This window comes from Hipposideros armiger, unplaced genomic scaffold (genome assembly GCF_001890085.2).
Source record: "Hipposideros armiger isolate ML-2016 unplaced genomic scaffold, ASM189008v1 scaffold_360, whole genome shotgun sequence".
Taxonomy (NCBI): domain Eukaryota; kingdom Metazoa; phylum Chordata; class Mammalia; order Chiroptera; family Hipposideridae; genus Hipposideros; species Hipposideros armiger.
The window spans coordinates 1,182,727-1,197,631 of record NW_017731710.1 but is presented as its reverse complement, the minus strand read 5'-3'; the positions used below and the strand labels follow the sequence as shown (position 1 = coordinate 1,197,631).

The window sequence follows — 14,905 nt, the reverse complement described above, 5'->3', positions numbered from 1 at the left end:
TGATTAAGATAAAATAACTAACACTCCATTAAAACATAGAGGGTACTTTAAAATATAAAGAGGTCTTAAATTTCTGTAATAAAGGTTTCCTGATAAAGAAAAATTTATATCTGTAGTTGTATATTTACAAGTTATCCAATACTGTAAAAAATTTATTCTGTACTTCATATCAACAGATGTTTGCCGCGTGTATAAAATGTCACTTATAAATACCTTGGTCCCTTGATGGATAACATTTTGATAAACTGATGTGTAGATTTGAGTTTGATGTGTAGAAGTTCGAGTTTAATATGTGGATGTGTAGATTTAAAAATAAGTTATTTAGCTCGAAAAAAAATTTTGAAAGTACATTAAACCAGTAACAAGAAGTTTCTAATTTGACAACCAAAACAGGCTTTATTGACATGAAATATTGGTAACTAGGCTGAAAATCAAATTGTGTAGATACACAGTTTTCAAGATACATTTTTTACTTGCATTATGTGTTTATTACGTAATCTTAAAATTAGTAAACTTTTGTTGTAGATTTAGCTAAATCAGTAAAGTAGCATTTGTTAACCATGATAATAATTGTTTTCTATAACACAGAGATGAAAATCATGTAAACTAAATGTCACAAATTAAATTATAAACAGACTTATCTGCTTACAAATGGTATAAACTCTTTTGGCCTTTTATTCTATATAGCATGATGATTGTCTTCTGAATGTTTTAACTCTTGAGTCCAGAGCCTGCTAAAACAAATATTTTTCTAGAGGCAGTAATTAAGTACAACATAGCTGGAAATGTGAAACGTGGTTTCAGCCTTTTTAAGAGCTAGGGAGATACACTGAGTCTTTGCTAAGTAAATTTTCTCTTGCATATCCTTGAAATAATTCTACATATGGTGTTATACTGTGAGAAAATCCAAAATATAGTATATATAACTGTCTCTCAAGATTAATTTTAATTAAAATGTGTGATTTTATAAGTGACAAGACATATTATAAAATTTTAATATTTGTAGAGAACTGAATTTTCTGATTAATCCATAAAGAACTAAATATCATTTTAAGCTTTTTCACTGATTAAGTAATCAATTAAATGATGCCGTGTTTCTCCTTTTATAAAGTAAAACCTGCCTGCAGCAATTTTGCAATTAGCTTTTTTTATAACCTTGAAAGTATTTTACAGCATGTAATATTTGTTTGAAATGGTTTATGTAAGTTAGATCTGTACAACTTCGGGGTAAAATGTGAACAACTGCACTGTTAGGAAGATATTAAAGTAGAGGCTATATTTACAGTGTCGTCTTTCAAATCTAGCTATGCTGTAAACTGATGTTTGCTGTATGCTCCTCCTGATTTGAAATAGATGAAAGAAAATGAACCTATTATCAACATGGTTCACACAATGATTGAGAACTCGGCGCTAAGACCCCAACTGTACCAGCAAGTAAGGTCTTGGACAGTGAATGATACTGCTTTATCATCTGCAAAATCCCTCAGTGACAGTTTTGGTTTACCCTCAGAGTTACTCATAACATTAGTGTTTTTCTTACTTCATTTTTTTGTTTATTTCTATTTGGAAAAACGCAAATTCATCCATGCTTTTCAGGATGCTGCAGTATTCTTAGCATGGCTTTGCTGAACATTTTGCTGTTGAATATTAAGTGTGCCATTTTCCCGAAGTTTTTGTGCAGAGTATTTGATTGATATGTACTTGGAGGTCTGCAGTAACATTTTCAAAGTTTTACTAGATTACCATTAATTTTTATTAACTCTAAAAGCATAAAGGTTTTTAAGGGAAATTAAAAAGAAATTTTTTTCCCTTTTAATGGCAACCCCCCCCCCCCTCAATGTATTAGGAATAGATTACATTTGTATGGGAGTTCTTTAAACCTAGTTTGTGTATTGTGGTGTGGTAAAACCTAAAGATGGCCGTTTATTAACATACTGGGAGTTCTCCCTGTGTTCTTATCTTTCTTACGCAGTTATCAAGATAGTCCTATCTTACCCCATTCTTTTCCCTAATTCAAAATATGTACCATGGAGTTAGCTGGCTTTATTTTAGGACGTTGGTAATCTGCAGATCTGCAAAAGAAGTCATTTTATACATTCCTATCCAATTTTTTTGTATTTCATGGTCTAAATGTTCTTAGCTGTGTGTTTTGCAACATCAGCTTCTTCCACTTCAACACTCTCAAATTACTGTGGCCTATGACCTGTTACAATTATTTAATGAAGAAGAAAATTAACTAACATGAAAAATGAATATATGGTTTGATTAAAATCTGTAAAAAGCCTGGTTTGTTTAAAAAAAAAAAAAAAAAAGCACCTGAAGCTTACACTGGCTTTAAATAAGGCCTCCGTTTGCTTTAGTCTCCTGGGAATCTGCATCATGGCCTTTAACTGGGAGATTACAATAGTGGGTGGAAGGGGGGGGGTGACTCATTTCTGAACAGTTTTCAAAACATTTAAAATACATTGTATTATTGAGTATAGTTTTTCCTTTGACATAGATTAAGTATTAAATATTTAAAGTTAAACAGCTTTGCTCTGCCAAAGAAAATAGAACCTTTTCATTCTTAAAGTCACCATATTATAGAACCTTGATAGTAGTACTCCATTCCAAAATACCACACTGAGAACCGTAGCACTTAAATTGGTACTGATGGTGCCTGAAGCCACCAGTTCATCGTTGTATATAATGCTAAATTGACATGGGAGTGCGAGCCTGGATGTTCTGTTTGGTTTTGTTTTTTTCTTTTGTTTTTTTATATTGATCACTAATCAGGGTTGATGATGCAGACATATTGCTGATTGAAATTACTGCCGTACTAAGAGTTCTAATTGGAGTTTTTCAAAAGTGTGAAGATTTCTGAGACTGGTTTTATACTGCATCACTGACCTTGAATACTAAAAGAGCATTACATTTACGTAAATGTATTTCCTCATAGTAATACTTGGAAGAAAAAACTGAAATTGTACAGAACAGGAAGATCTGAGTGTCTGATATCACCAGCCATGCACAGGCATGAGGTGGGCTGCCAATTGCTAGGTGATCAGTGTTGACTCAGTGCTTCAAGTCTAGGGAGTCTTCAGGGGATCCTTTTTTTAAATCAGCTACTGGCAAAATACTTAAGCATTGTAGGTCATCATTGATAGATAAAAGTGACAGACACATTTCTTAAACTCTGTTACAAATTTGCATAAATTGAAATTAGATCCTATTTCTTCTCCAGGTTTCCCTTACTGTGTTATTATCCAAAGAAAATCTTAATGGAAGTTTATATTGTACACTGTTAGGGTTTTTTTATTCTTCTGACACTGTTTACAATACTGTGTTAATAGGCTCCTGAAATTTAGCTGAAAATATAGTGACAATAGAGTGCCTTTCAGGTTTTCTCTCAGGGGGACCTTTATGTTTGCATTTCTTAGAAAAAAGGGAGGACACCTGAGAAATTACCTAGGCTGTAATATCGTAAAATTAGTCCAATAATAGGATGTAAAATTGAATCAAAACAAATGCTAAATAAGTGAGCATCAAGTTGAAAAATTCCTCTGTATTTATTAATCATCCTACCATCTTTCACAATTACATTTTTGTACCAGAGGTTTTATAACATAATTAATAACAGTAAAATTAATCACCTGATAAATGTTTTAAAAGATACAGACTAAATTAGCAAATACCTACAGCCCTATGAGCATTTTTGAGTCCTCCTAGGATATGATGTCAAATATTCTCAATTATTTCCCCAAAAATCCTCCTTGGGATTTGTGTATATATGTATATATGTGTGTATATGTGTATATACATATATTTCACATACTTAAAAGGAATACTATGGAAAGTTGAATTTTAATTAACAAAAGTAATTTTGTTTTAATTTAATGCCAAGCCAATTTTTTAAAAAGCTTATTCGATATCTTGTGAAAAAGTTGACTTTCTAAATAAAATATAGCACATATCCTTATATAGTCAGTAAAGTCTGCATATTACACTTCTCTAATTAATGCTTGAGCCCTACTCAAGCTCATATAATTACTACATAGTCATTTTCATTTGCTTTTCTAGTGTTGCTGAGATACTTCAAACCTAGAACTTTTTTTGCTAAAGATGAATATGAAAAAATGATAAAGTGTTGCCATGAAACGTTATTTGATGCAGAACTTGAATAAATCGGAATATTTATGAAAATACATTTTTCTAATTGGTAGGATTTTTATATTGAGGATTAGCTAGCAAACTTCTTCAATTCTAAGTGGAAATTGTTTTTTTAATAACTTATATCCATTTTTTTTTTCTTAAGAAAAGTCCCAGTAATTATTCTCAGTAATGGAAAATAGACCATGCTTAAAAGTTAATTATTTAAAGAATAATCTTATTTTCTTATGCTTTTCTTCTGACAGGTACAAGCAATGTATAGTCAAAGGTTGATTATTTTAAGATTTTTGTTAGTTGGTATCTAACAATGAATATCTTTATTGAATAACTCGATAAAAGGTTTCAATAAATTTTACAGTGGTTCTAAAAATATGGGTAAAACAAAACTTTAATTTATCTGTATAATATAGTTATATGTCTATAAAGATATATGGCTCTAAAATTATAGCTACACAGTATATATTTTTATAATATGCCAACTAATATGAAAGTGAATATGAAGTAAGATTCCCTAAGTAGTATTAGATTTATCGGAATGATCACTTCATAAGGTATATAAATGTTTAGTCACTATCTTATATACCTATTGACATAATATTCTATGTCAACTATAATTGGAAAATTTAAAAGCATTATTTTAAAAAGTAAATGAAATTGAAATTAAAAAAAAAGACTCCCTAAATAAAAGTAGTATACCAATATCCTAAATACTTATTATGGATTACCTGGTTTCCATTTAAAATTTCCATTTAAAATTACTAGTCTTTTATCTATTGACCCTGGCTAGTAGGATACATTTCATATTTTAATCTGGATGTAGCAGTATTCACTAGTTACGTTCAAATTATACATTCCATGGTTTAGTAAAGCTGTTATGCATTTAACTTTAAATATTAAATAAGCAAAATATATTTGGACATTTAGTAGTTAAAGGTTTTATAACTTTATATCTTTAATTTCTTATATATGAGAAAATTTTTGTCATCTTACATTTTATCATGAATCTAAGCATTTTAAAACTTAATTTTCCATTACTTTTTTTTCAAGTAAGAGTATGTATTCTTTCCTTGGATCTAGGTGCTTTAATTTAGAATAATTGACACTTCTCAGGACATTCAGTGATATTTGATTTACAATAATTCACAAGTATTTTGACTTGTCATTAAATTCATTTTTCATGTGATGTTTATTTCTATGAAAGTTTTGTGGTTAATAATAACTGTGCAAATCCTTAAATAGTCACAGGTTCATTTGCATGAGATACGTGAAAGTCATGTCTTGAAATGAAACACTCAAATCCAGGATTTATTAATGTATGTTTGGAATGCTTACATTTTTAACCTCCTGATTCTCACATTTCTAGATCCATTCAAAATTATCTGCTGTTTATATTATGCCTCCTTCTAAAGATGTAATTGTTGAGCAGTTTTTTAAGGAGAGGGCATATATAGTTGTAATTTATACATTCTTATACATTTGTGTGTGTATATATGAAATTTAATTTTCCAATCTACAATGTAGTTGGCATACATTACTCCTGTTCCCACTTTGAGAAAAAGTGTGCCATTTAGTAAACATGCAGTGAGCCCCAATTAAATTTTGCCTGCTATGTCTTTGTTACTGTCTAGCAGTCAATATATTAAGTCAAAAGACAAGAGAGATAGTGAAAGATACTGCCTTGCAGAGGCGGTGATGTGATCTGTGGTATAACTGACTGGAATGGCTATTGAAATCTTGGTAAGCACAATCAGAAATCAGGATTTGTTTGACCAAAAGAAGCTGAATATACAATGTTTAAATACACTGAATAATTATTCCCTTTATACTAAAACAAATGGTGTCAACGGACACATAAAAGCTTTTATGAGATTTGACTATCCAGTTTATAACATAGGCTTTCAGTTTTATGAGGTTTTGAATGATTTTCCTCTTTTTCAATTAAACCCATCCTTTTCCTCCATTATCTTTTAGTTCTTAAGACAGAAGAACAAGATAAGTCTATATTGTGTATGTGTGTTTATATATTATGTATCTGTATACAATATGTTATAGATTTTGTTAGTGAAACTGTACTGAGATGTGTTGGCATTTCAGTGTACACATGCGCAGTTGTGTGATGATGTGTATACTGTGAAGGGTGGTTTTGACTGTTGAAATATGCCTGATTTGAATATTTCATTCAATACAGTTGCTATAATTGTATTTGTCAATCTTTCATTAAAATAATGTGTGTCTTACAAATGGAAAAATGTAAGGTGCTGTATAATTTTGTTTGACCAGCTTATTATTTTGTTTGACCAGCTTAAGTTAACATCATTCTTATGTATCTTGCCTATTGTATCCCTGTTAAATATCTTTCTACTTTTGTAATGATCTGTGTTTGAATTAAACTTCTAAAAGCATAAGAACCATAAAAATCCCATTTTTGTTGTTGTTATATAAATCTAAACTATTAACTATAGGCTAAATATATATTTTTTCAAATACTAATTTTAAAGTTGCTATGTGACCTTTTTCCTTATAGCTGTCACAAGATGAATGCAGAGGCACACTATACAAATACAGACCTGAAGAAGTAGATATTGATGTAAGTATTAGTATGTTGTATATTGTCAGTCAGTGCTCTGTCATATTCTCTGCCAAACATTGTAAATAATAAGCGTGACAAAAAAAATTCTTTTTCCTCCCTCACCCTCCAAAATGACATCAAATAAATTAGCATGTTCTTTTGCACTTAGATTCAATTAAATGCTCGCTCCCCAGCCTATTCTCTGCCCACCCTCACCTCCTTAAGTCAGTAGTTGAATATACTAAGGATCGCTTAAATGAAGATAAAGGACTATTTCATGAAAAATTATGTAGGACTGGAAACAAAATAAAATTGTCCATGTCTCTTAGAAAAAATATCAGCCTCTAGAAATTCAATCAGTGCTTCCTTTTTTAACTAAATTTGTTTTTTTTTAATTATATTTCATTGCTGACTTGCCATGCATTCTTACTTATTTGTATCTCACCCTTCCCTTGTTTCCCTGGTTTTATTACGTTGAGTTGTACCTCTTTCTCATTTCGATATTCAGTGGTCCCCCCTTATCTGTGGTTTCGCTTTCTGCAGTTTTAGTTACTTGTGGTCAAACAGGGTCTGAAAATGTTAAATGGAAAATTCCATATTGGGGGGGCGGGGACTGGGGCTGTGGATTGGGGCAGGGGTGTTGTCACTTTGAGGGGTAAAAAGTGTAACTATTGCACTGTGTTGTACACCTGAAACTAATTTTTTTAAAAAGTTAAAAGGCAATAAGCAATGAAAAAAGTATTTTAATCTTTATAAAAATAATATTCAAAATGCATAAAGAAAAGGAAAAAGAAAATTTGGAGAGCAAAATCAGGAGCAGTTATTTAAATGACAAGTTCACAAAGAATGCAAATGAAAAATAAAAATGTAAAATGTTTGATTTTACTTTTAATACAAAAATGAAAATTAAGATATATGATCATTGATTATGTTCCATTGTAAAGCATGATGATCTAATGGGTGAGAACTTAAGGAAATAAACATAATTTATTTGGTGACTGTGGAAAATAATAAAATACTTTTTGTGAACATTAAAAAAAAAAAACAAAGAAAATTCCAAAAATAAACATTTCATAAGTTTTAAATTGCATGCTGTTCTGAATATCATGATGAAATCTCATGCCATCCTGTTCCATCCCACCCAAAATGTGAATCACACTGGTCACTCCCCACCCGTTGGTCGTCAGTCAGTAGCCATCTTGGTTATCAAATTGTCTGGGTATCGCAGTGTTTGTGTTTAAACAACCATTATTTTACTTAATAATGGCCCCAAAGTACAAGAGTAGTGATGTGGGTAATTCATATATACCAAAGAGAAGATGTAAAGTATTATATGTATGTATAGGAAAAAACATGGTACATGTAGTTTGGTACTATCTGCGATTTCAGGCATCCATTGGGGGTCTAGGAGCTTATACCCCACCAATAAGGGGGGGCTCCTGTATTCCATTTGATGTAGCTTAAGTTTTGTTGTCTAACAAAAATAAGGTAGTTACTTCGATAGATAAATGGCAAAGAAAGTGAAATCTCACATTTCTTGCTTATTTGTCATTATGCAGTAAAGTTTGAGACATAGTAACACTTGTCCAAGGTTTTTATTTTCAGACATGTGGAGAACTGGTGTATTGTAGTATTGAAATTTTATTAGCGTACTCTTATATTTTCATAACTTAAAAATTGGAATAGTACCAAGAATTTAAAACATTAAAATATTGAAAGCGATTTTTCTCCACTAGCAATATTTTTATTTATATTATTACAATTAGAAGCAATCTTTTGTTTATATTCTTTTCTAAGAACATAAGAGCATAATTTACAAATGTAAAAACCAAAATCCAGGTGGTGTTTTAATTCAGTACTGCATATATCACTTAACGTATCCAGAAGTTTGTAGGGAAAAAATCTGAACCACGTTGAAATGGTTTGTTAAAAGCATATGAGACTACTAAGAATATTTTGATTTATGTAGGTTAAATAGTATGGTTGAAATGCTTTTTCACTTTATGACAATGCATGTTTTTTAAACATTCTATCTTTAAAAGATATATTTAAACTTTTACTTATTGAAATAAAGATTGACCTAATTAGGTATTCCATAGCTGTTTTAAATGTGTTTTCCTGTTGTAACCACCTCCAGTTACAACAGTGATAATTACCTACCTCCAGTTACAGGAAAAATAAAAAATTGCTAACAAAAAACACCTTCTCTTATAACCTAGGCCAAGTTAAGCCGTCTCTGTGAGCAAGATAAAGTGGTGCATGCTCTGGAAGAGAAGCTCCAGCAACTCCACAAGGAGAAAGTAGGACGATTATATTTATTATCTACAATTGATGTTACTGTATATGATTATTATCAGGACAATGATAACTAAAGTAAAAAAAAATTAATGCAACAATGCAGAACATTAAATGTAATTATTTTTATTATAATAGTACACGCTTGAACAAGCTTTGCTATCGGCCAGCCAAGAAATAGAAATGAATGCAGAGAACCCAGCAGCCATTCAGAATGTGGTGTTGCAGAGGGACGACTTGCAAAACGGACTGCTTAGTACATGTCGGGAACTGTCTCGAGCCACTGCTGTAAGTAGTCGATTTTCTTTTATAGTGAGGGCCACTAAAATATTACGCAGTTCTTTTTTTTTTTTATCTTTTCTGTTTTCTATTTATAGTAGTAATTAATTGGACTGTCTTTGGGATTGTTCTCTAGTATAACAAGAAATTGATTTGTTATTCATAATATAAAAAATAAAGGGTGGTCTTTATTTCTCTGATTAATAGACATTTTGTTATGTTAAATAGTTGTTTTATAGGAGAGGTAAATACTCCTGTTTATGTATTAATGTAAATGAAAAATTCTTAGATATGTTAAAATTTATGCATTAAGAAAATAAATATTTTGTGGATTTGGGGAGAGTTAGAATAATTTGGGGAAGGTGGTAATTAGATTCACCCTAACCAACCATTTCAATACAAGGTACCTGTGAAATGCTTTTAAGAAGCCATCAACATTGCCATTTCATAGCTGCAGTGTGATCTAAGTTTAGATGATAGGTTTGAGTAAGAAATGTAATTAGCAGAACCTTTTAACCCATAGTCATGTCACTTCATAAAGAGTCTGTTGGGATTACCAAATCTAAAAGTCTTACTTAGAGTTTATAAATCAAGTGTTTTATGAGTTTAAAGAGTCTGCTTTAGATCCTCTGATGCAGTCAGTCATCTCTAAACATAGTAAGAGCACCTGCCCAAGCAGCCCTTTGAAAGAGAAATCCTTGCAAAAGCCACCTGTTAAAGAAAGCTGCTAACACAAAAAACCCTTGTCTGTACCTTCAATGGGGTCTTTAGGGAACAGCTACCTTTTAAGGTTCACAGACATTACAGCTTAACTAAGAGAAGTATTTCCAAGCTGGAAAGATACCAGAATCTCAACATGGCTTCCATTCTAAACACTAAAATAACATTCCAATCCTGAGCGATTTTTAAAGTAATATATTATGCCATGGTTTTAAATACATCAAGACTTAGATTTTGTGATTCTTAACTACCATATGTTTAACATACCTTTTCCCAGTTTTAAAATACTGTTATTTAAATTCTCTCATTTAGTATCTTAATTACACTGTAAAGTTTATAGATTTTTCAAAGAATTTAATATCCTTTCCGTTGTGGTCTCCTGGAAATCACACCATATCTCATTCATCCTTGTAGCTCTAGCATCTAGCACTATGGGATGTGCATTAAAAATTCGATGAATGATTGAATTGAGTGACTTACCCAATGTTACAGAGCTAATAAATGCTATGTCTAGAACACAAATCCAGATCTTCTAACCGTAGTAGTGTAGACTTAGATCTACACAGATTTTTATAATGTAGTCACAAAGAAAAATGTACGCATCTGAAATTTTGCCTACAAAGAAGTAGTCAGTTAATCAGGGATGGGTAGTATTTAGATAGGAAGAAAAGTGGTCCATACAGGACAAAACAACTTGAAACACAGCACTGAAATGAGAATGCAGGAGGCATGTCTGGAGCAGCAAGAATTAGGACTGACTGACTGGAATTAGGGGGTCAGGAATATGAGATTAAAAAGGGAAAATAGAGTTAAGCTGTCAATGACAACCTAATGAAAAGCTCGAGGGCCGGCCGAGTGGCTCAGTTGGTTAAGAGCTCGCTCAAGAGTTTGAGCTCTAAGCAACTGCGGTTCAAGTCCCGGCCTGAGCTGAGCTGCCGCTGAGCTGCCAACACGTAGCAGGATGGCTCAGCTAAAAAAAATAAATAAATAAGAAGAAGAAAAAAAAAGAAAGAAAAGCTCGGTAGCCCTGTGACAAGCTGAAGCAAATCAAAATTTAGTTGGAAACTATTTTCATGATTGGTGTCTGCTTTAGAAAATTTTAGGGATGTATAGTGTTCATTTTGTTTAGTAACTTAAATCTCATTGGTAGGCTTAGAATTTGCTCCATTCCAAGGTAACTCCAGCCTTGATGGAAGTTTATTAAAAGCATTTTAATAGAAATCAATCATGTTTGAGTATCCTATTTTCTGGTTGTTATCCTATATAATAATTTTCCTAGGGTTTTTTTTTTTTCCTTGCCTTTGGCATTATTCAGTGATCATTACAAACTCCTCAATATGTTCTTCTAAGACATGTCTTACTGCATAGAATACAAATTATGTTATTTGTGCCTTTTTGTAAATTTACTCATATTTGCAGCTTAAGGCTACAAATGATGCATATAACATTATACTGGGCTTATGGTGGGCGCTTAGTTGATGTTGATTAGATTTAAATTTGAAATAACATTTATGCCAGCAGAATCTCAAAGGAGTTCTCTAATTCTTTCACAGTTGATTCAGGGCATTGTTTCAAATGCAAGTTGTTAGGTATAAAAGATACAATAACATCAAAAGCATAACATTAAGGCATCCATAGATCAAAGCTTTGATTTCAGAGAATACTTCTCACCTGGTTGGGCACTAAGGTGCATAAAATTAGGATTATCATAAGGTAAACATGTAAAGCATGTTTTAGGTTTCATTTAATTCTTGAAACTACATCTTCTCTCCTGGCCTCTACTTTGTTTTATCGAAGCCTGATTAGTGAGAAAGATTGTTAAAACAGTCAGTTATATCTTGAAGTTTTTCAATGTGTCACTGTCTTAGTTTGGGTTGTCTTCCTAAAGCAGAGCCTGAGATGAGGAACTGGGTTCAGAAGGTTTGTTTGGGAGATGATTCCAGGAAGCAGCAGTAGGGAGTGTGGAGAATGAGTCAGGGAGGGAGAAACGCCAATAAATGTCTCACTACTGAGTTGGTTACCACTGTGGGCAACAGGAGTTTGATCCCACTGGGGACTCTGAGGAAATGAGCAGAATTCTAAAGAATTCCCCACTGAAAGGCCAGGAGGCTGGGGTATCTATCACTCATTGGTCACAGTTGTCCCAGGGTCCTTAATTCACCCACAGTTCCAAACTGCCTTAGCTCATCATGAGACACTGGCATGCGTGGAACTGTCCCACAGTTCCTTGCGATCAAGTGGGCAAAGGAGACGTGGTGTGGAGCTCTATAAACGTCTGCCACAGTCACCTCTTTTAGGGAGTTTGCATTAGGCCTTAGCTCTAAATGTAAAAGATACAGCCTTATGTTTTATCAGCTCCACGAGTGCTTCTTTTATTCTTCCAAACAACTCAAGAAGCCAGATGAAACAGACAGCATTCACGTACCACAGATGAGAATTTGTTACTCATCCAATAATGGCAGCAAAATATATTTGCATTTCTTGTTTTTCACATATGTTATCTGCAAAGAAAATGCTGTGGAAAATAAATACAATTATCATCTCTATTTTCATTTTTATTACCTTTGCTGCACAGATGAAGAAACTGAGGTTCGTGGAGGTTAAATGACTCGCCAAGGTGACATAACTAATAAGGAAGAGTCAACACCTAAATCTAGGGTTTCTGTACTTTGTACTCCACTTCACCATGTGGTCACGTGTACCTTCTGGAAGTTGGGATCAAATCTGTATTCTGTTACTCAAAAATCTGGAATGTCAGACATCAGAACAACTCATCCTGAATCATGCTCGTAGATGGCTTATGCATTTATCCACTGTAAAATAATACCAATATATGAAATACAGTAATAATGATGAATATTTCTGGAGCAGTTATCGGGTACAGGGTTCCATCATAAATGCTTTACATGCACTTAATCCACATAATAGCCTCTTGACATATTATTGCTATGTTAAAAAAATGGAAAACTGAGACACAGCGAGTGCCCAGAGTTATATAGTGAATATGTAGTATGGATAGATTCCATTAAACATACTTGTGTTCTAAACTGGATTCTGAGTAGGAGGGCCTTGAGGAAATCGAGAGTTTAGACTACAATGGATAAACTAGGTTTGGGATTGTAAACTTAAAGGGGCAGGAAAGCAGGACAAATGAACTATACTGGGGAGAAGCTTACACTAAATGTCTTCATATACTCATTCTCAATTTAATAAAGAGCTACTGAGAATCGTGGTTACACCAAAGTGTAATTTTCTTACAGTAGGTCTGTTGACATCCATGGATTGTCACAGAATATGCTTTGAAAGATTTTAAGATGGTTTTTAAATGCCCTGGTTATTTCATGATTACAAAATAACATCCCCCAAAAAAAGGACAGCCAAATGTGATATACCTCCTGATGCACTGCAGTAGAAAGTACCCAGTGACACTTAAGAAGTATTTTTACAAAAAAAAAAAAAATTTTCAAATCTGAATCTCAAAAAGCCTTCATATCTAACTATGAGTTTATAGGAAATATAAGCAACAGAAGAGTATGCTAAGCAATACCATAGGGATTCAATTAGCAAAATCTAGAATAGGAGAAATTGTACAGAACAAGTGACCCATTCTCTTCAACAAATAAGTAGCAAGGGAATAGGGAGATGGTATTATAATTAAACATTTTTAAAGGATTACTTATTTTAAAAAATAATAATTTTCTTATTTTTTCATGTTTGCTTCTTTTCTTTAGAAATGCATAGTGAAGTATTTATAGATAAAATGATAATGATGTTTGGTGTTTGCTTTAAAATAATCCCACAGGGATAGAATGTGGGTGCTATAGATGAAACCAGATTGGCCATATATTATGGTAATTGCTGAATTCAGGTAGCTGGCACTACTTTTGTGTATGTTTGGAAATTTCCATTGTGGATATCTGAGAAACATTAAAATAAAATTCACGAAAATGCTGACAAATATGTAGCACAACAATAAGTATTTTTTCTTTATCATTACCTGCACTCTAGCTTTTCTGTTTATATAATTACAAAAATTGATTATATTTAAATTTTGTAGAGGAAATAGTAATCACTTTCTTTGAGATGGAATATAGTTTTATTTTCGAGATAAGATTAGAGGAGAAACTAAAGATATGAATTAAAGATTATAAATAGCCAATACCTAGAAAGAAAGATAGGTGATGATAGATAGATAGATAGATAGATAGATAGATAGATAGCCAAAAAAGTAGAATTACTATCATTGTTATCATAAACTAGAAATTTAAAACATTGGTATCTCTATAACCATGGCCGATTTAATGATACTCAATTTATTGCAGTTTAAATTTAATCCTTCTTAACCTCCTTTTTGATTTAAAAAACCCAGTCCAAAAAAAAAAGAAATCCAGTACAGTCATTATTAGTTGGGTATGTCATGTGTTTAGTAAATAGTGATTTTTATTCAAGATGCAGTTAGATGACAAGGCAAGTATAAAATCACAAAAGATAAATTTTAACATTTTTTTGTGCCTAATTCCTGAAATATGTGGTAAGTTTTAAGTATTGCAATGCCTTAACTTTCCAAGATTTATAATGGACATTAATCTGTGATATTTAAAATTGAAGAGTTGTTTGAAACTTACCTTAATAAGCTAACAAATAATCGTACTACATCTATATACTATTGTCCCCTCTCCATTTTAAAACTGAAAATCTGTCCAATAATGAGCATTTCTTAGATAAAACTCAGAAACACTAATTGAGAGGCAAACCAGTAGTAAACCAGTCTCTATTAGCTCTAAGCATAATGTGGTAATAATTATTTACTTATTTAAGCGTATTGTGTAACTCTTCCCTGTGGGTAGATTTTGTTATAAATTGCCATTGATTCTGTACAAGAAAAGGAAAGTT

The 14,905-nt window shown here is 32.2% G+C and overlaps 1 protein-coding gene across 16 annotated transcripts in view; it reads left to right on the top strand.

The window, feature by feature from the left end:
- PLEKHA5 (pleckstrin homology domain containing A5) overlaps positions 1-14,905 on the top strand; it is a 221,049-nt gene that overhangs the window by 197,560 nt on the left and 8,584 nt on the right. For 6 of the 16 annotated variants that reach the window (XM_019661738.1, XM_019661739.1, XM_019661745.1 and 3 more), the window contains 5 exons: positions 1,354-1,434; positions 6,121-6,156; positions 6,674-6,736; positions 8,938-9,018; positions 9,152-9,301. In XM_019661738.1, the coding sequence (XP_019517283.1) occupies positions 1,354-1,434; positions 6,121-6,156; positions 6,674-6,736; positions 8,938-9,018; positions 9,152-9,301 (411 nt within the window). Of the gene's footprint in view, positions 1-1,285; positions 1,435-6,120; positions 6,157-6,673; positions 6,737-8,937; positions 9,019-9,151; positions 9,302-12,587; positions 14,338-14,905 lie in introns of those variants that run through there. The other 10 variants (XM_019661744.1, XM_019661742.1, XM_019661743.1 and 7 more) reach the window with 6 other exon arrangements.